Source organism: Glycine max, chromosome 5 (genome assembly GCF_000004515.6).
Source record: "Glycine max cultivar Williams 82 chromosome 5, Glycine_max_v4.0, whole genome shotgun sequence".
NCBI lineage: Eukaryota > Viridiplantae > Streptophyta > Magnoliopsida > Fabales > Fabaceae > Glycine > Glycine max.
Window position 1 is genome coordinate 42,114,884 of NC_038241.2, and position 21,115 is coordinate 42,135,998.

General features: G+C 33.8%; 4 protein-coding genes and 1 long non-coding RNA gene across 8 annotated transcripts; 4 read left to right on the top strand and 1 right to left on the bottom strand.

Moving 5' to 3' along the window:
• Positions 1–3,134: 3,134 nt before the first annotated feature.
• Positions 3,135–4,064, bottom strand: LOC100799749 (nudix hydrolase 4). Its single transcript, XM_041015771.1, is given in 7 exon segments — positions 3,135–3,441; positions 3,443–3,533; positions 3,587–3,651; positions 3,758–3,842; positions 3,907–3,949; positions 3,952–3,994; positions 3,996–4,064. Coding segments are annotated over 7 exon segments (474 nt in total). The 3' UTR covers positions 3,135–3,363.
• A 72-nt stretch (positions 4,065–4,136) lies between these two features.
• Positions 4,137–4,913, top strand: LOC121174870 (REF/SRPP-like protein At1g67360). The gene is made up of 2 exons (XM_041015311.1): positions 4,137–4,250; positions 4,563–4,913. The coding sequence occupies exons 1-2, from the start codon at positions 4,137–4,139 to the stop codon at positions 4,911–4,913; spliced, it is 465 nt and encodes a 154-aa protein (XP_040871245.1).
• A 548-nt stretch (positions 4,914–5,461) lies between these two features.
• LOC100799219 (uncharacterized) lies at positions 5,462–8,415 on the top strand. Its single transcript, XR_001388577.2, has 7 exons — positions 5,462–5,694; positions 5,935–6,115; positions 6,341–6,469; positions 7,006–7,017; positions 7,113–7,205; positions 7,323–7,523; positions 8,296–8,415. It is a non-coding gene; the product is annotated as an uncharacterized lncRNA (long non-coding RNA).
• A 3,045-nt stretch (positions 8,416–11,460) lies between these two features.
• On the top strand, positions 11,461–21,060 carry LOC100798698 (potassium channel SKOR). 4 transcript variants are annotated; one of them, XM_026128538.2, is made up of 12 exons: positions 11,461–14,312; positions 15,271–15,528; positions 15,591–16,530; positions 16,672–16,752; positions 17,545–17,643; positions 18,133–18,354; positions 18,776–18,964; positions 19,330–19,405; positions 19,507–19,801; positions 19,982–20,121; positions 20,219–20,482; positions 20,587–21,060. In XM_026128538.2, the coding sequence occupies exons 2-11, from the start codon at positions 15,485–15,487 to the stop codon at positions 20,479–20,481; spliced, it is 2,349 nt and encodes a 782-aa protein (XP_025984323.1). In that variant the 5' UTR covers positions 11,461–14,312; positions 15,271–15,484; the 3' UTR covers position 20,482; positions 20,587–21,060. The 4 variants fall into 4 exon arrangements, with proteins under 4 accessions (XP_025984323.1, XP_040871707.1, XP_040871708.1 ...); XM_041015773.1 differs by having other exon boundaries at positions 19,982–20,103; XM_041015774.1 differs by having other exon boundaries at positions 15,600–16,530; positions 19,982–20,103.
• On the top strand, positions 11,680–13,200 carry LOC121174871 (NF-X1-type zinc finger protein NFXL1). The gene is made up of 2 exons (XM_041015312.1): positions 11,680–11,741; positions 11,907–13,200. Exons 1-2 carry the CDS (start codon positions 11,680–11,682, stop codon positions 13,198–13,200), a joined length of 1,356 nt encoding a protein of 451 aa, XP_040871246.1.
• Positions 21,061–21,115: the final 55 nt, after the last annotated feature.

Genomic DNA, 21,115 nt, shown 5'->3' on the forward strand with positions numbered 1-21,115 from the left:
TGATTCCATAAAAGGAGGACAAGCGGTCGATTTATTAAAAGGAATGATGCCATACCAGCAGGCAACAACCAAATGGCCATCTGTTAGATAGATATTATAGGTTTCTCAGATACTCAAGCTAGATGTATAAAAATATTCGCTAAATAGTTATATGCAAAAAATATATTCGATAAAAAAATCATGAATAACATAATAAAAAATTAAATGATAACAATTCATATTATTTTTTATTTAATTATAAAAATATATATTGAAAAATTGATTTAAACTATTATTTTTTAACGTTGATGATTTTGGCTGATTTTTGTTGTTAGACCAAATTTATATTTTTTTCTTCTTGATTTTGAGTTGTTCAAATTAATGATTTAATTGTTTTTTAATTCAACGGATTGATTTGGCATAATTGACTTACTGTTAAGCACGGGTTATTACCTTAAAAAACCTATAGTTATTGTTAACTTCACAGTTAACTCCTTAAGTATAGATCTTCATTAACCGAAGGATTGCATGTGGTTCTGTTGGGTCTAAAAATTCAAACCATTCCGTTTGTTAATTTTTTTTTTTTATAAAGAAATTACAAGAAATAAAGGCAAAATGCCCCAATCATTTCCTGAGGTCTTAGATCATAAAATGTCATCAATATAATTTATATTGTATCAATGTTGATTTTAAATAAATTAAATTTAAGCAACTTTAATTTTGAAAGTCTTTTTTTAGCAGTTGCAACCATTATAGGTATAAATACTATAATTCACTAAATATTAATTTTTTTAAAGATTAATACAATATCTTTTCAATTATTCTTCACCTAAAAATTTAATTTTTTTGGATTCAAAACAATAAACAAAAACAGTTTCATTGTAAAAATTATTGAAATCGAATTCCTATAGAAGAAAAAGTTCTATTATTAGTTTTAATTAAATTATATTAAAAAGCACTATACTTAATTATTAATTTTTTAATTATCAATATTAATAGGGATGACAAATCTCGATATAATAATATAATACTCCTTCTCACACTCACATTTAAAATAAATACCCATAAAAAATGAATAGCATTAATAAAAAATAAAAATATTAACTTAAATACAATTTAAGAATAAATTAATATTTGAAAAGGATGATGATGGAATGGTGATAAATACATGTTTTTTTGAGGCCTATGCCCTTACTTATCCCTCCCTACCAATAGGGGAGGAGATTTTTATACTTTACGTGAGATATCAAAGGTTATACATATATAACCAGCTGGAATCTATGGTGGGAAATTAACCTGCCAACACAGGGCATATATAGAATGGCATACGACAAATATGAAAAATAGATATATAGTTAGCACATGGAAGAATGTGCGTGCAATTAACCAGTCTCTGGTAAGGTTCTTGAGAGTTGTTTTCATGGTGTACTTGTAATTGCTTTGGCATGTCATCATCTTCCTTTGGGTACTCTTCTGCCGTAGCACATCGTTACTGTGACAAATCCTTCTTGTTTTTCACCACTTTTGTCTTCTAGGAGTCGCCATGTATCTCTTCTAACAGCATCTTTAATATTTTGTTTTGGTTTCTTTTCTTCAGTTGTTGTCCTAGCTAGATTTGACTCTTTTTCGGCTTATTAGGATTTCTCTTGTATCTTGTGACATTCACTCTTTTCATTTGTTTTGTGCGCTGATATATATATTACTTCTTTTTATCCAAAAAGAATGTGGACTTCCTTTTCACTATAATAATAAATAAAAGGAAATAATTTTAAAAGACTTTTTGTTGCAGAAAATATATATAGCTAGATCACAAGATTGGTATGATATTTTTCTCTTATTAATTTTTTAATTAGTGTAAAATAATTATTTTTATTATTTATAGTTGAGACTGAAAGGAGTGCTACGTTAATCCATAACTCCGTTAACAAGAAACGCACACGTAAAGTAGAATTAAATTTTGATGTATATTATGACTGTGAAAAAATATTGATATAAATTAATACATAAGAAAATTATTAAAAAATGAATGTGATTGTGTGTAATAATTTAGTTTTAGAAGGATAAGGTGAGACAGAGTGGCCACACCCCAACACGCATGCAGGCAGAGCAGCAAAAGTTAGCTGAGAAATTCATATTTTTTTTGCAAGTATTGCCTGCTTAATCACTCCTGCAGGAGTTTTACTAATTAATAATTAATTTTTTAAAACTACTTGTAAGAAATTGGGTGGTTAACATATTGCGGAAGCATAAACCGTCGTTATTATCTGTCGGCTGTCGCTTACTTCACTTATGGTATGGCCCATTTATCAGAAACGGCAACTGTAAGTCTTGTTTGGGTTGTCATCTTCTTTTTCCAAAATTGACTTCTCCCCCATCCAATACCTTCTTATTAAGCAAGTTTAAACAAAAACATATCTCCCAACAGATGGTCATATAAGTCGATCCTGTTGATTAGACGCTAGGATAAATTATTAAGCAACTACAATCTATTATAGACATTCAAATTATTAGGTGGAGTGATATATATTTTAAAATTTACATATTTTGTGTTATTAATTTAAGTGCATTTAGTCAACAAGATCTAATTAAATTGATTGATTAAGGATGATATTAGCATGCAAAAAACAAATAAAATCAAGATACTTAAAAAAAGAAAAAATCATGAGTGATTCAATTTAATAATTTAATAAATTATGTGAGTTAAAATTACTAATATATTTTACATTTAAAAATTAATTTATGTTTAATAAATTTTTTATTCTTGTATGCTTACAGTGAATCTATTAATATATAAAACATTCCTAATTATTTAATTACTTTGTTTGTTATTTATTAATAGTTTAAAGTTAGATGATATTTTCCGCAACACTTGTCCACATTTCTTCTCTTGTAAACACGGATTTGATGGGTTTAGAATTTGGTAAACAAGTTTAATGAAGATAACTATTTATTTTGATTAATGACATTGTTTGAGTTGGATTCGGTCAAAAAAAATAAAAACCTACTACTTATGTAAGCTTATAAATATCAATTATTCGGTAATTAAAAAATTGAACCAGTTTTGACCAAATCATTCAAACACAAGCAAAATCGAGGCAACAAAATTATTGGCACATCCATACACAAGAAAAGTCACACAACAAAATGATGGAGGTAATTAATCTGATTAAAAGTGGCAATACAAATTAAAGAATGAAATAAAGGAAAGAAGAAATGAATAGAATTTATACATCTAGACTAGACTGAGTTCTGTTGCTAGATCTCTCTGGAAATTTCTGTCTCTAGCATGGAGTTAGTTCTTAGTCCGCCCAAAATTGAGGTTGTCTACTGACCGCCTCCTTCATCCATCAATTGTCATCTGCATACAATTAAAGGAACAAAACATTAATTAATTATATATGACATACGTACCCATGTTCGTTTCCGAATGTTCTTCTCTAATTGCTTCTTCACAATCAAAGGGACCAGGGAACATATATCCCTCATGTAGCGTGTCTAGGCGTTTGCTCTTATAAAACCATTTACCCAATTTACTCTGCAATTAAGCAAAATAAATTAAGCTGCAATGTTTGGCAAGTAATTAATTAACCAAAGCTATATTTAATCCCCAGCTTCCTCTATGGTCTCCCTTAAAGCAGCCTGCTCCATGGATTCGTCGCTCTCCCAACCTCCCTGATCGAACGAACGCAAACAGACGCATCATGCATGTCACGTTAATTATAAAAACGAACCATTAATTGTAGTAAATTTAATGTCAAAATAATAATTAATTAATTACCTTTGGGAACTGCATTCCATTGCCTTTCTGAGCACTAATTACCAAAACCTCTAATTCCTTATTTTGGTATCTGTATGGAATGTATCTGTTCAAAATTAATTACGTACTAAAAGTCAGCTGATTAAGAAGTTAAAGAAACAATTACTCACCCCACAACTTGGCGACAACCATCGTCGTAGCGCTGCCAGTGCGGGCAACGAGACACATCATGTTGTCGAGTTGCTCGGGAAACAAATCCCCAGAGGTTGCTTAATTTCTTTGAGAAAAGATAGAGTAGGGAAAACTTTCTTGAGAAGAAGAGACCCATGACGTAGGAACAAAATTGAATAACCATGCCATATTGGCATAAATAGTTTGGTGGAGATTACTTCTAATGTTAATGCACGGACAACAACTTGTTTCTAAACATTGCCATGCATTAACTGATCCATCATACAGTTTGGTGAAAACCGTGGCAAATAACAATAACACCCTTCTGAGGAACTTGTTATCTGTAAATGCATCCAAAGTTGAATTTTTTTGTTTTTCATTCTTACCCCAGAACTTGATACCATCATACAGTTTGATTTTTTTTTTATGTATATTTCTCACCCTTAATTGTCTTGTTTGATTAGTATCGTCTTTCGTGTGTACTTATAGCATAAAATAAAATAAAAAAGAATGTAACATGAATTGAATTTATGTAAATTTTGTATGCCCTCGCATCGACATGCCTGAAATAAAATTCCATTGCTGATGTTTGAATGAATTGGGAAATTGCTAATATTTGCCAAGCAATTAATTTTTGGGTATATGATTGTGACAGGTGGATGAAGCTGCTCACAAATTCGATGAGCATGCACCTTCTTTGGTTAAGCAGGTTGCAACCCAAGTCACTTGTTTGGTTCAGAAAGTGACACACAAAGCTGAGAAAGTAGTGAGTGAGGCTCAATCTGGAGGGGCGCGAGCAGCAGCAAATTATGTAGCCACTGAGTCCAAGCAAATTGTGCTCTCTGGTTCGGTGAAATTGTGGACTGGTCTCAACCAATATCCATCATTCCATTCAGTGGCAGAGATGGCAGTTCCCCTAGCTGCCGAAGAGTTTAACGAATTGATGACATCAAAACTAAAGTGGAGGCTGCTTGTCCCGGAGTTGTTTCTTGTGCAGATATTCTAGCTATTGCTGCCTGTGATTCCGTTGTTGCAGTAAGTTTAATAAATATGAACAAATAAAATCCAAAATGATAAAATATTGATATATAGATATACCTGTTGGGAGCCACACTGACAAGTCCTGCAAAGTTTACAAAGGAGACACCATGATTGCAGAGGTATGTGGTTATAGAATTATTAATTAAGCAGATTTTAATCTTGAGCTTAATTTGCATAACATTAACTTCCACAGTGGTTCCATGTGACATCAATGTCTTTTTTCTTTTATCAATTGCACACCACCAAAAAGGGACAAGGGTGCAGCACCGTGGAAGGGTGTATCAACTCCAGTATTAAAGTCAAAATAAATCTGTTTTCATGTTACTTGTGTTGTGCTTCTTACTTTCTTCATATGTATTTTAATTGGCAAGAGTTATAGAATGATAGGAAAGAGAATGATGCATGTGGAGTGCACAAGTAATTTCTAACAATTCCTTAAATGAATGATATATATATATATATATATATATATATATATATATATATATATATATATATATATATATATATATATATAAGATTGGAAAGAAAAATTACATTGTAATTGTATTATGCAAGAAAATGCAAAAATGGATTATGGTCTAAGATTGTAATTAGCTATTATTTGAAGTTCATTGCTTGAAAATTGGCTGTTTTATATAGCAGTGCATTAATGTGCTTTAACTATGGTGGGTCCCCTGATGATGTCCCCTGATGGCACTTGAAGTGTCCCCTGATGGTGGAAGGTGGTGAGCATGCACCAAGAAGTATGCGTTCCCCTTATTTATTTTCTACTTTACCTTTCACTTCGTCTAATCCTCATGAGCTTTATGCTTTTAAATAGATGTCAAATTTATGCTTTTAAATAGATGTCAATGCTTGCTAATTTTACAAAATTAAATAACATGTTTTAGTTTCAAGAATTAAATTCATGATATTACTAATTTTAAGGAGTAATTCAGTGTATTACTACTTACTTGGTTGCCATTGATACTTTTTTTTTCCAGGTGCTTTACGATGGAGACATGTCCATGTTTATATCAAGAAATGTCATGTGCCATATTAAAACCTGGCCTACAAACTAGTATGCTTAACCGTTAATTTCTTTCAAACAACAGGTGTCTGAGTGATTGGCGTCTTTAATCTCTCTCATTGTTCAATTCCAATTAAAACTCGATTTCATTCAAGGTGCAGTTCAGTTCATAACTGAGATCATATATATATATATATATATATATATATATATATATATATATATATATATATATATATATATCACTCGGTCAAATGTTAACGCCTTCATCTTTTTGCATCACCTACTTCTAGACACTATCTATCTTGCCTATAAGAAGTTCACCAACTTCTCCTTTTTGCACTTTGATCGTTGAGGACTTGTTCTTTGATTTCAATCAGATTTTTGCTCTTCTGTGATCTTATGGCTCTCAAGGATTATTCCATCTGGGGTTGTGCCAACAAAGCTCCTCAATTGGGCGTTTGGAGATTTTTTTATACTGACGTTGGTAGCCAGACTTGACTTGCCAGGTACACACTACACACTGGTGGGTACAGTAAAGTGTGAATTGGTCTGGCTGGGCCTCAGTGTGCTTGAATTAGTTTATTTGGGGAAGAAAAATTAATAAATCTCAAGTTTTGTTAATGAAATTATCAGAAATATAATTATTATTACCATTATTATCCTCCTAGTTAAAAACATCTACTATGGGGTTACTTAATCAATTACTCTTAAGAAAATATTATTTTTGTGTCATGTAATTTTTATTTGTTTAAAATTAAAAAATTGATTATGTAAACAATCATTTCTTACCACTTGTTTAATAATTATATTAAATGATCCTTGTGCCCACTCAAGAAATAAAACTAAGTGGCTCAGCTAAATATTATACTTATGTTTCTTGTAATGAATCATTAAGAGTATTAAGTTTAAAATTGATGGTTGTGATAAAGATATATTTGCTGAAATGCAACCTTTGTTGTTTGCTAGAGAGAAAAGATTTAGTCTCATTTTCTTTTTCTTCTTAATTTCTTTTGGCATGACTATACAACTTCTTTAACTGCAGAGCCATTAATGGGTAAAGAATTTCCTTCAAGTGATGGGTCAAAGTTGCGCGTTGCTTATAAGGTATGATGCATGATAATTTCTTAACCAGTGAATTACTTGATACAGGGCCTTCCAGGAGCATATACTGAGGATGCAGCTTTGAAAGCATATCCAAAATGTGAGACAGTGCCATGTGAGGACTTTGAGACTTCATTCAAGGTTCCATTTCTTGTTTCTTAATTAACATCTCTCTCTCTCTTTCATCTTTCTCCATGTGATGCCTTGACTAAAATATTCTGTGATGATATATATATTTATATTCTTTTCTGCATGCAGGCTGTTGAATCGTGGTTAGTGGATAAAGCTGTTCTACCCATCGAAAGTTCTGTTGGTGGGAGCATCCACCCTAATTATGATTTACTTCTTGGACACAAGCTACACATTGTTGGGGAGGTGCAGTTGCTAATTAACCACTGCCTCTTAGGATTACCTGGTGTGAGAAAAGAGGATCTCAGAGCTGTAATGAGCCACCCTCAGGTTGGCAATTATATAATAATTCTTTTTTTTTACACATGACCATGCTTAAGATGCCTGCAAATTAAACCTCATGTTGGAGAGTCAAGAATGCCTTATCGCTTGCTGGAGAATAAAGAATTCCTTAATCATTTCTTCTTGTTTTCTTTAAACTGATTATTTTGAGCTACAGTATGAGTAAAAATGTTATCATTTTAAAGCTCTAGAAGTCTTTTTTTTTCTCTCGTGAAAATAGGGACAAAAAATGATGAGGGTAAAAGTTATCATTTTAAAGCTCTAGAAATCTTTTTTTTTTCTCTCGTGAAAATAGGGACAAAAAATGATGAGGGTAAAATGGCATTGGTCTAGTTATGGATTTTTTTTTTAAGAAGATAGTAGATCCAACATAAACTAAGATTTAAAACAAAAAATTGAGAAACACTTTTTTATGTTAAAAGAAAAGAATGATATATGAGATTTTTTTGTTAACATATGTGACCTTCTTACTTTAAGAAATTAATAACAAATGTTGTAGATATAAAGGTTTAAATTTTAATTATTTTATTCCTTTGTGGACTTTGTATAATAGGTTTGTTTTAGAGATAGTTAATTAATATATCTATGACATATAACCAAATGCAACTAGTATCACTAACATAATTGATATATGTTTGGTATGTATAAAGCTTAAGTTTTAGTTATCCAGCTAATTGTGTCATTATCATTAACATAATTGTTGATGACAAATACCTATATATCACTTTCAAAACTTTTAAGATAATCTTCTTACATGCAGGCTTTTCTTCAATGTAAGATGTTTGCTGATTTAGATATTGCAAAAGATTAGTGTAGATGATACTGCAGCAGTTAAGGTATACTAAAATTTCCTTTTCTTTCTGCACAGGCTTGTCATAACATGCATATGGTCATCCTTGACTCATTATATTAATAGTCCAAGGTTCATGTATAGCTTGTTTTAATGATGTGATTATTCATTTATTATTTTCATTGCTGAATTTTCATAAGAGTTTATAAAGTAAGTCTCATACAAGACATTAGGTTCAATTATATTTGCATTGTTATTGTCATTCATAAATAAAAAGGAATTTTTTTTATAAAAAAAATTAATAATTTTACATCGATTATTAGGACAACCGATATAGAATGCCTTAGCATGAGGTAGCATCCTATAACATTTTACGGCCACGACCGATGTAGAATTTCGGAAATTCTACATTGGTTATCCTAATGACCAATGTAGAATGGTTAGAATTTTAAGACAGGTGTTTTGAACTGCACCATTCTAAGACGGTCGTGAAATCGATGTAGAAAGACACAGGTATTTCAACGACGCCGATTTCAATGACACGTAGTAGTGCACCACCTGTTCTTTATCCCTTTTTTCATATACTAAGTACACTCATGCTGGCTGCTTATTATTAACCAGCCAACAACTACCCCCAACTGGCTAATTATATCTTTTTCCTATTTCAATATCATTCCAATTACTTTATATTATTACATACCAGAGTAACAAGAATAAATTTAAATTATAAATGAATTTACCCCTCTGCTCCGATCCATGTTCCTTATCTTTTTTTGACTTCTCCTTCTAAGTTCTAATGAAAGAAATTAAACATACATTACGATATTCCAAGCAGTCTGCCGTCGACGTATCGGTGTTCTGTTCTGTTCATGGCCCGATTGAAATCGCTGGTTAGTTAAATTTCAAGTCAAGTCAAAGGTGCACCTGGTTCCTACTCGTTGACGTAAATGTTTTTTTTTTTATCAAGTTTTGATCATATATAGCTAGGCTCTTTTTACTTTTGTGTGGCCTTGCATGCTAATTAGCTTTTTGAAATCATATCATACACTTGATTCAGTCTTGACAAAAACAAAAATCGAAAGGAAGAAAGGATTTTTGGTTTGATCAGATACTATACCGTTTTCTTGTCCACTAGTGGTCCTGTTTTCGTTGCTCTACCTACCTTATTGTCTTAAAAAAAAAAACAAGCTAAAATCGAACAAGATTCGGCCATCACCCGAGCAGCCATGATGAGCAGTGTGGAAGCAACGTAAGGGTAGCCAAAGCCAAAAGGATCATGCAGAAGAAGAAAATATCCCATGCTATATTGTATTGGACACCAGAACAAACAACTGGATTCATATCTTTCAACAAGCTCTAGCTCACTTGGTTAAATTCCTACATATCTAAAAACAAGAAAAAAAAATTCATATCTTTGTTTGGTAAAATTTTTTACGAAATATTAATGATTGATAAAAATATTTTAAAAATCAGTTTATTCAAATAATAAAATAAAATCATATCTAAAGCATAAATATAATTTTTTTTTTTAAAATCGTGAAAGACTTATTGAAGTATTTTTTAAAATTAGGCAACTTGATTGGCGTGTTAAAAAAATTTAAGGATTAAATTGATTTATTTTAAATAATTTAAAGAATAAATTAAATTATTACTCAAACCGTCAACAAATGATGACATCATGCTTGATAAATGATAATGTTATCAAAAGTATCAAGTTATCATGATGTTGCTATCAAGTCAAACCAAAAAGTGATATATTAGCCCTAAAGAAGTATTAAACTAAATTTGATTCATAAATAAAGATAAAATTTGAATAGGAAACTTGATTACATCATATTTTTTTGTTTATTTATAGAGTACAATTGCCATTAATAATTTTTCATACACTGATTACTCACTATTTTCCTTTTTAGGAGACCATATGACATTATGACAATTTAACGTGGAAAATTATTTTAAACTACATATTTCATGTTTAGGCTTTGATTTTCGTTTAGACTTCGTTTATTTTGATCTTAGTTAGTTGTAGGCCATCTTATGCCTATTTGTGTTAGGCACTAATTTGTCATTTGGAAAATGATTAAATTAGTCATTTATAACATTAACATAGCTTATCCGTTTTTTCACCTCGTTCAATTGCAATAATGATATCTCATTAATTGTTTATGGTGAATAGCAGAAAAAAAACCATCATAGTGCTAAAAACTCAACATTGTGTCTTCCCAAGATTGTTGCAATGAAATTAATGACACCTTTAGATATTTTAATTTTTGAAAAATAGTTTGGTCATCGACCCTTTGTGATTCTCATCTTTCCTAAATCCTTAAACACTTCATTTCTATCCTTGAATTTGTTTGGGATGAATAAATTTTTTTATTTTTAAATATAATTTTTAAAACAAAACATGCTTGACAAAAATATATTGAAATGAATTTTAATTCAATTTTAAAACACTTTCTCATTTATTTATAAAACCAATAAATAAAAAAGGTTTTATGAATTAATTTAATTTTTAATTTTAAGAAATTACATTCCTTATATGTAATAATGGTCATTTCCTTGTCAATATCACTATTATCATCATCTTCATCACCATTAACACCGCTAATAGAAATACACCCTTAAATTAATTTTAACATGATCCAATACTTTTAAAATAAATTTATTTTGAAAATAAAGTTGAGAGAAAAAACTAAAACTAATTTTTAAAAATAAAAATTAGTTACCCAAGTGGGGCCTTAGTTATCAATTTTTGTTGTCGAATATTTGTGGGAGGTTGTTAATCGATTGTTGGCTATTAATTAATTGTAAATTTAATGCTTAAATATTTTATTGTAAATATATCATTTTTTCTTTAACCTTATATTTTTTATTCCTTATAGAAAGGCTTTTATTTTATGAATTTATGATTTATTTTATTATAGTCTTTTGATGACGTCATCGTGAGGGATGCCATGGAAGAAACTAAAATCAAACAAAAGAAGTATTAGAGAGAGTAAAAGAGAAAACTTGAAAAGATTAAAACCAAAAACCCTCTAAACTCTTAAGTTTAGTGTGAATTGTAATTTAAGACTATATTGTTGTATTACTCCCATTAAAAAATATTGAGCACGTGCAGGGAGAGGCGGTGAGAGAGGGAGCTTTGCTTTTACTTTTGTTTGCTTCGTAGAGGAGATGTTGCTGGTTGCTCCAAGAGATTCAGGACAGTGGTGAAATCAGAGCAGATGGTGGAGTATTCTCTTGTCGAAAGAAACTTAATTGTGCTAATCATATCTGTATCGAGACTTGTGGGAAAACTAGATTGGAGGAGAAACGCCACAGTTGTTTAGACCCAATTCCTACCTGTTCACAAGTATGTGGCAAGTTCCTTCCTTTGTGAAGAGCCATGCCATGCCGGGGATTGTTCTCCTTGTCTGGTTCTAGTTTCCCAGAAGTGTCGATGTGGCTCTACTTCCCGCACTGTGGAGTGTTGCAAGACAAAAATGGAAAATCAGAAATTTACTTTCTAATCCAAATAATATTCTTAATGCGGATTGGGATCCACACTTGTGTCAATTACCATGTGAATCCCTGTGCCACAGTGGTCATTGTCCACCTTGTCTTCAAACTATATTTACTGATTTGACATGCTCTTGTGGCACACCGCCTCCCTCATGTCAGCTTCCATGTTCAGTTCCTCAGCCTTGTTCGCATCCGGCCTCTCACAGCTGCCTTTTTCGAGATTGCCCTCCTTGTTCAGTGCCTGTAGCAAAAGAATGTATTGGTGGGCATGTAGTTCTTAGGAACATACCTTGTGGTTCGAAGGATATTAGATGCAATAAACTCTGTGTGAAGACCAGACAGTGCGGTTTACATGCATGTGGCAGAACATGTCACCTCCCACCTTGTGATAATCTATCTGTTGTGACATGTGGTGCTCCTAGGAGAGACTGCCGGCATACATGTATAGCTCCTTGTCACCCTTCAACTCCAAGTCCAGATACAAGATGCGAATTCCCCGTCACAATTACTTGTTCTTGTGGCCGAATAACAGAAAATGTTCCTTGTGATGCTGGTGCTAATTATAATGCTGATGTGGTACATGAAGCTTCCATTATTCAAAAGTTGCCTGTGCTTCTTCAACCTGTGGCTGCAAATGGCAAAAAAGCTCCCCTTAGACAAAGAAAACTGATGTGTAATGATGACTGTGCTAAGTTAGAGCGTAAAAGGGTTCTTGCAGATGCTTATGAGATTACCGCTCCAAATCTGGATTCTCTCCATTTTGGTGAGAATTCGATTGCTTCTGAATTGCTTGCTGACATGTTGAGAAGTGATTCTAAATGGGTTTTATCTGTTGAGGAGAGATGCAAGTTTTTAGTACTTGGCAAGAGCAGAGGAAATGATGCACATGGTCCAAAAGTCCAAGTTTTCTGTCCTATGTTAAAGGACAAAGGAGATGCAGTAAGGGTGATTGCTGAGAGATGGAAGCTTGTAGTGAATGCAGCTGGTCGGGAGCCAAAGCATTTCATAGTTGTTCATGTTACCCCAAAATCAAGAGCTCCTGCTCGTGTGCTAGGGGTTAAGGGTACTACCACTGTAAATGTGCCCCTTCCTCTTGCATTTGATCCTTTGGTTGATATGGATCCTCGAGTTGTTGTCTCTTTTCTAGACTTACCAAGGGATGCAGATATTAGTGCATTGGTGTTGAGATTTGGTGGTAAGTGTGAACTTGTTTGGTTAAATGACAAAAATGCGTTGGCCGTTTTTAATGACCCTGCCCGTGCTGCAACTGCAATGAGGAGGTTTGATCACGGCACTGTTTATAAGGGAGCTGTGATGGTGGTTGTTCCACCAAATGTCGGGGCATCAGTAGCATCTTCAGCTACCAATGCCTGAGGAGGATCTGGGACAATGAAAGGAGGAGCACTGGCAGCATTAAAGGGAAATCCATGGAAAAAAGATGTTATTCAAGAGCTGGGTTGGAGAGAAGATGCTTGGGGTGATGAGGAGTGGGCTACTGGCTCTGCTAATGTTCAATTGCCTATTAAGAAGAAAGAAGCCCTAATATCTGCTTCAGCAAATCCTTGGAGTGTCTTAAATCAAGAATCCTCTTCAAGTTCATCTGTTGCAGCCATTAAAATTGATGGTTCTAGGAAACACTATGAAAGTAGTGTTGTCACAAAGTTGGAGCCTCGTGATGGTGGATCAAATCTAGGAGGGCAGCCTGCAGGAAACTTTGATGCTTTAGAAGGTGCTGATGTAGTAGATGATTGGGAGAAGGCTTGTGAATAGCAAGGAATAAGCCCTTTTCATTTTATTTTGTTGAGAAGAAGGCAGGTTTTGTATGGCCTTGTGGCCTCTTTTTTTGCCATGAGGTGGACATCCCCCCTCCCTTTTTGGCTAATATTTTAATTTTTGTAGTGGAAAAAATGGAATGATGGTGTATGGGGTGATTGAAGGAAAGATCAACTTGGCTTTGATGTTCTGAATTGCGGTTGGAAGGGCTGTAGTACCTTTGCTGATCCGAAATGCCTAATTCAATAGTTGCACATTCTCATCTTATGTTTTTTCAATAGTAAATATCCTAGTGTCCTTTCAATACTGACGTGTAGTTGAGAGAAAGCAAACCGCAACTACTCCCTTCCTCTGTTATTTTCTTCCCACCAGCACAATTATCAGTTTTCAAATTTCAAATATTTTATTTCCCTTCTTCTCCTTTGTTTCTCTATCTCAAACCCTGCCAAAGGGTCTCCAACTCAAATTTTCTGGAATTTTCTCATCCCGCCTCCATTACAGACATGTCGTGTCCTTCAAGCATCATATAACCCACCCCCGTGCTGGAGCTTGCCCCGTCAACTATACCGAGGCATATAGGAATAATGATGCAGATGATTTATGTGCTGATGCCTCTGCTGACTTGCCAAATGATGCGTGGGCGTGATTCTTTTCTTTTTATTTTTGACCTTTTCCATGCAATCATTGTAAAGGGAAACAAGCTTCAGTTCATGGTAATCTTTTGATATATTGATTTCTTTTATGTATTGTTTTTTTGCTTTTGCATTCATTTTCAAATTACATCCTGGTCTTTCTGTTCATCCATATTGTTTACAATTGTAATTTTAACTTCTATGCATCCATTTGCAATTGGTCTTTCTTTAACATCAGCAATATACTGACATGCAGCTTCAATTTCTTCTGCAATGTCATCATTTCATTTTGCATTGGTCTCTGCCAAGCCTATCAAATTTGACGGATGAAGTAATTAGTGTTAAAACTTTTATAACTTGAACAGAGATTTTTATAGATGAACACCCACTTGAATATACCATACGGTGGTGTTGTTTTTGGAGCTGAGTATTTGAAGAGTTGGGATGAGCAAAAATGGAATATACAAAGAGGGTGGCTAAGTGAGAGTGAGAAAGGGGTGTGTTAAGAGTCCTTAATCAGACAGCAGCCTATGAAGCAACGGAAGTGTTGGGAAGCAGTGTCAGGCAAGGAGGGTGGGTCCCCGAAACAAATGGTGCATTAAAAATTAGTGTTTTAAAAAACGTTAAAATTATTAAAAAAAAATTGTATATTAAATAGTCAAAGAAATTAACTTAAATACTTTATCTAATATTAGACTATATTGTAATGTCCTCCCGGGTTATATATTCGAGCACAGATTCTCGGTGGACTATCCTTTCCTTGATTGAAGTGGCATACGATGCCTATTGGATCTGAATTTCGAATTGATGCTTAGATGTTTAATTCACGGTTCAAGTCTTTAAGCATATTCTCCCTGGAAAAAAGGAAACAAAAACCAAGGATAAAGCTGATTTCTAAAAGTAACATGGTATTTTTGGATTGGTTCAATGCGCTCAGCATCAATGTATTAAATTCTCTTCAGTTAATATTTTTTTACTAAAATATTGGATCAATGATAGTGTTTTGTTTGTTTGATCTAAAATTGTAAATTATTTATAGGATCCTGTTTGTCACACCACTAAAGTGAGACTGTAGAAGATTCGGAGATGACATGGAAAGCTGGTAGAGTCCACAGCACAAACGGGGAAGGGAGTGAGGGGGCGATCCAAAAGTAAATAAATAAGCTATTAGCTAAGACTTGAGTGCCTATTTATTGTTGTGCTGAAAAGCTTAATAATTTAGGTAGAGGTGTGTTGGTTGAAGTGGGGAAAGAATGCATGCATCATGCCGCAAGTTTGTGATTCATCCTCATAACCGGTATGTGATATTTCCATTACATATACTCCTTCAATTATCTTAAAGCTAAGTAGTGGATTTAGGGGGTGCAGGTGGTACCTGGCGTGGAAGCACTTCATTCTTATATGGGCAGTGTACTCATCCTTCTTGACTCCCATGGAGTTTGGGTTCTTCCGAGGCTTGCCCCAGAAGATTTTCCTGCTGGACATGGCGGGGCAATTGTTTTTCCTCCTTGACATCCTCCTCCGGTTCTTGGTTGGCTATCACGAGGTCCAGTCCAACTCCCTCTCCTTGGTCCTGGACCCCCACAAGATCGCCCTTAGATACCTCAAGTCTTGCTTCCTCCCCGATTTTCTCTCCTGTCTCCCCTGGGACTACTTTTACAAACTCTCCTCCAACAACGAGCTCGTCCGCTATCTTCTCTTGATAAGGCTCTGCCGTGCTTTCAGAGTCACCCAATTCTTCGACACCCTCGAGAAGAACACCCGTGTCAGTTACTTGTTCTCCCGTATCCTCAAACTCTTTGTCGTTGAACTTTATTGCACCCACACTGCCGCTTGCTTATTTTACTATCTGGCAACTACCGTGCCCCCTTCCCAACACTCTTATACCTGGATCGGTAGCTTGAAGATGGGTGACTATACTTATTCTGACTTCACTCATATTGATCTTTGGAAGCGTTACGTCACCTCCCTCTACTTCGCTATTGTTACCATGGCTACTCTTGGCTACGGAGACATCCATGCCGTCAATGTCAGGGAAATGATATTTGTCATGATTTATGTCTCCTTTGACATGATTCTCGGCGCTTACCTTCTCGGCAACATCACTGCCTTGATTGTCAAGGGATCTAAGACCGAGAGATTCAGAGATCAAATGTCTCATATTGTTAACTACATCAATAAGAACAATTTGGACAAGCAGATATGTCACCACATTAAAGATCATTTGCGCTTAAAGTATCATCCAAGTTACACCGGATCTTCTGTTCTCCAGGACATACCAACCACTATCCGCACAAAGGTCTTTCTATTTTTATTTTTTTATATATTTGTCACTACCTCTCTCTCTCTCTCTCTCTATATATATATATTGGTCTTTTTAATAGACCTTATATGATTCTAATGCCCCAGTACAGTATACTGAATATGTGATTATTTGCAGATTTCGATTAGTTTGTATGAGCAGTTCATTCAAAAAGTTTCTCTTTTCAAGGGATGCTCTTCAGGGTTTATAAAGCAGATTGTAAGACATTCTTTACATGCTCACACTATACCATCAGAGTGGCATAGTCGGAATTTTAAGTTTACATTTTGGTATTTATATATATTTGAACTTCTCTTAATATCTGTTAGCTTTGTCCTGCCAACCTCTAATCCTAACTTTCTTCACTTACTTGTTCATTAATGAATCTGCTTAGTTATCATTTTAGTGTATATATTTCCTTTGTGAAATTGCAATGCCAAAGGTGGAGTGATCACTGAACCACTTCAAGTCCCATAAAATACTTAATGAATCCCCCCGCAAACCTAATTAAATTTGAAAATATTTAAAAAGATACTAACTCAAATTACTCAATTGGCACATACTATCCTCATTACTGCCTGTAAACACTGACAAAAGTTTCTTCCATTCTTGTATTCCATCCCAGTGTGTATGCTATCTTAAAACTACCAGTATTTGATATTTTACACGTAACAGGAACAACAAAGAAACTTGTCTTCTTGTTAAAAGGTATAAGGCAAAGATGAACTTAGAATGAGAAAGAATTTTAATAGTTTAATTATGTACATGGACCTTTACAACTTATATACAAGTGTGGATATGCGTTCGTTGTCTAACTGACTATTCTAACGTACATAACACTTAACAATAATGGGATGATATGACTGAGTAAACTAAACGGCATATTGATATAAGAGAATAACTGTATTAACCGTACAACGACTGTTGATGAATTTGATCATGTGGTAGTGTTTGTATTGAGATAACACTTGTTTTCATCAGAAATTTCCAACTTAAAATCTGTTTCAATAGGCAACCAAAGTCCAGGAAGAGTTTTTCCTCCCAGGAGAATTGGTTATGGAGCAAGGAGATGTTGTAGATCAACTCTATTTTGTATATCACGGTGAGCTGGTAAGTATTCCAGTAACCCATCAATTTGTATATTTATACATTTTTCTTTATATGTCATTCAGTAATTCAGATGAACATCTTCAATGCTACTCTCTCTCATCATTCCTCAGTTCACTTACACCCAGCTGTTATATATTCCAAATTTACAGTTCTTGATTGTTGTGATGCTAGGACAATGTTTCTGCTTGAGATGAATGCTCAATAGGAAAGATCGTTGTCATTAGGTTGAACTGGTTAAGCCAATAAAATAGCGCCTAAACTCAATATGACTTTTCTATTACTTGTATTATTGGAAACCGACGCCTCCTCAAGTTAAATTGAATATCAGAAAACTGGAAAAATATAATTATAACCGGGAAATGATATCATTATGTATCACAAATATGCATAAAAAAGCATTTTTAAATCTGAATTACTGAAAAGATAAGGAAAAATGTATAAATATACAAATTTTAAATCTGGCTTGACAACTTTTCTTCTTGTCAACAGCATGAGATAAGGAAGGAAGATGATGATACAGAAGAAAATACAATTACATTGCATACCTATAGTTCTTTCGGCCAGGTTTCTTTTTTTTGCAATAAGCCTCAAACTTCCATGGTTGAAGCTCATGAATTTTGCAAGGTTTTACGACTTGATAAGAAATCCTTTACTGAAATACTGAAGATATACTTTTTAGATGGTCGTATTGTCTTGAACAATCTCCTTGAGGTATGTTGTGATTTTTTTTTATAAAAAAATTCCCTATTTTTCTTGCTTCTTTTTTATCATTACATCTATATCCATAAACTTTACTATATGTATCAATGCCCATGGTTTACCACCAAAACTAAGGATGTGAGGAAGGACTCTCTGGCGCTAGATTCTTTTGTGGTTGTTTAGTGAGTCTCAGGAAAAAAAATTACCTAACTGCATAGCTTCAAAAGATGACATATAGAGGGGGAAACTATTTGATTTCTTTACTTAAGCAATTTCGAGATGATTTAGGCAACCAAGTTACTTAGAAATAGTCACCATCACTTTCATGCTAATGACAATTAATCTGTGGTCTTTTTACTGACGGAATTCTTAGGGCTTTGGATAGAATTCTAAGTTGACAAGTTTATAATTCCTGCTTATACTTGGCTAACAGGTAAAAGACTTGAGTCTACAACGTAAGCTTTTGGAGTCAGATTTCAACCTGACTATTGGTAACATGGAAACAGAGCTGGCAATAAGGATGAATTTTGCTGCCCATGATGGTCATCTTGATCTTGTGAAACGTTTGATTGGATTTGGGGCAGATCCCAATAAGACTGATTACGATGGCAGAACACCCTTGGTATGAACAACCAATTTCCATTTCTTCATCAGGCATAATTACATAGAGATAATTTATCTCTATATTCTCACGTTGCTTATAAATAAAATTGTCTCCAGTCTCTACAATATGAGATAGTGAATATTGTCCTTGGAAATCTTAGTTAATCTGTGGATGAACAAATACTCGACACAGTAGCACCAAACAAGTACTATTGTATAATTCATAGGTTAATGTCATGCCTTCAGGTTTGAATTTGGTTTTCCCTCCTATTTGCTCTTTTAAAAAATAAAATAAAATAAGAAAGAGCATAGAATAGTCAAATGATCAAATACAGTGGTGAGTAAGTGCATTTTATTAGTTTGATTTTATGTTTGTTATAACAGCATATCTCAGCATCAAAAGGATATGTAGATATTTCTTCCTATCTTGTTGAGCAAGGTGTAAATATCAACTGTGCAGGTTTGATGTTGAACTTTAAAAACCAAATCACATATATTTTATTGAATATTCTTCTTTGAAGAAAAAAATAGTGTTACATTCTAAACATCCATTTGTTTTAGATAAATTTGGCACCACTCCCTTGCTTGAAGCCATCAAGAATGGACACGAAGAAGTAGCATCTATACTTGTTAACGCAGGAGCTATCTTTACCATTGATGATGTTGGCAATTTTCTCTGCATGACTGTTGCCAAGAAGGAGTTGGACCTTTTAAAAAGGGTTCTGGGTTGTGGAGTTAATCCAAATGCCAAAAATTATGATCAACGTACACCTCTTCACATAGCTGCCTCTGAAGGTTTGTTTACAATGGCGGAAGTACTTCTAGAAGCAGGAGCGAGTGTTTTATCTAAGGACAGGTATGGTGCAAATATTGAGTTAGCATATCTTTTCAGATAACACTTTATATTCCATTAGCACCTCCATGGCTCAAATGCAAAATCATTTCATTGCTAACTTGAAGGGATCTTAGAATAGCAATATTGTTGTCTTGCTTATTGAATTGCAAAATAACATCCTTCAATACTTCCTTCTGGCAGATGGGGAAATACACCTCTTCATGAAGCTCATACCGGTGGGGATAGAAATATGATCAAAATGCTTGAAGTGGCAAAAGCTTCTCAGTTGGTTGAGTTGTCCAATAATATTCATGAAACTCAAGGTATCTATCTTATGTTTGGTAAGAAATTTAATTTGTTAATTATTTTTTATTTCATGTATGCAATATTTATATTCTAACAAATCATATACGTATACATTCATCATCAACTTTGCAGCAACACCAACAGATGAAATTCCGAAAAAGAGATGTATAGTATTTCCTTTCCACCCATGGGATGATCAGAAAGCGGATAGAAAAGAGGGAGTGGTCCTAACGGTTCCACAAAGCATTGAAGAGCTTATAAAGGAGGCGACAAAACATTTGGAAATTCCAAACGCTTCCTGTATTTTGTCAGAACAATGTGGCAAAATTGTTTATGTAGGCACGATTAACAATGATGAGAAGCTATTTCTAGTGAGTGAAGCACAGAATGAATGAGGTGAAATGTTCAGCAGTACCAACACCACTAGCTGGTTAATATACTTTTTCTTTACTCCACAAATTTTTCCATTCCAGATAAGAACAATTTTTATATGTTTGCAGTTATTGTCAATTAGTACTAATAAACATCCTCTCATCACTCTTTCAACCATGGTACATGTCAACGGATCCAAGTTGGTGACGGGGTATGTGAAGTTGACTTTGCAAAAACACCTTTCTTTCTATGCTATCTCGATCGTAGTCATAATCCCAGTGCACAAGGTCATTCATTGACTACACCTGCCGGTTCTTTCTCAGTCTTCTCCACCCATTGTTAGAATAAAGGGTTGCTTTGTGGGATGAATGAGGAGGATATTGGTGGATTGATCTTTGTCTTCGAGGTGGAGCTTAATTGTATAAATATCATTTTTCCTCTTTAATTAAGCTAGCTAGTTTTCTCACGTGCTTCAATCGCATGTTCCAAAGTCGTAAGAACCAAGTATTACATTGTTAATAATAATAATAAAAAGTCACAAGAACTTTTATCGTAAAGCCTCTTTAATGGCAACTTTGTGGAATATTTAGCATTACTACCCATTTTATCTGGTATAATTCTTTAACTACCAAAGTTTTACTGCAACAAAAAACCTAT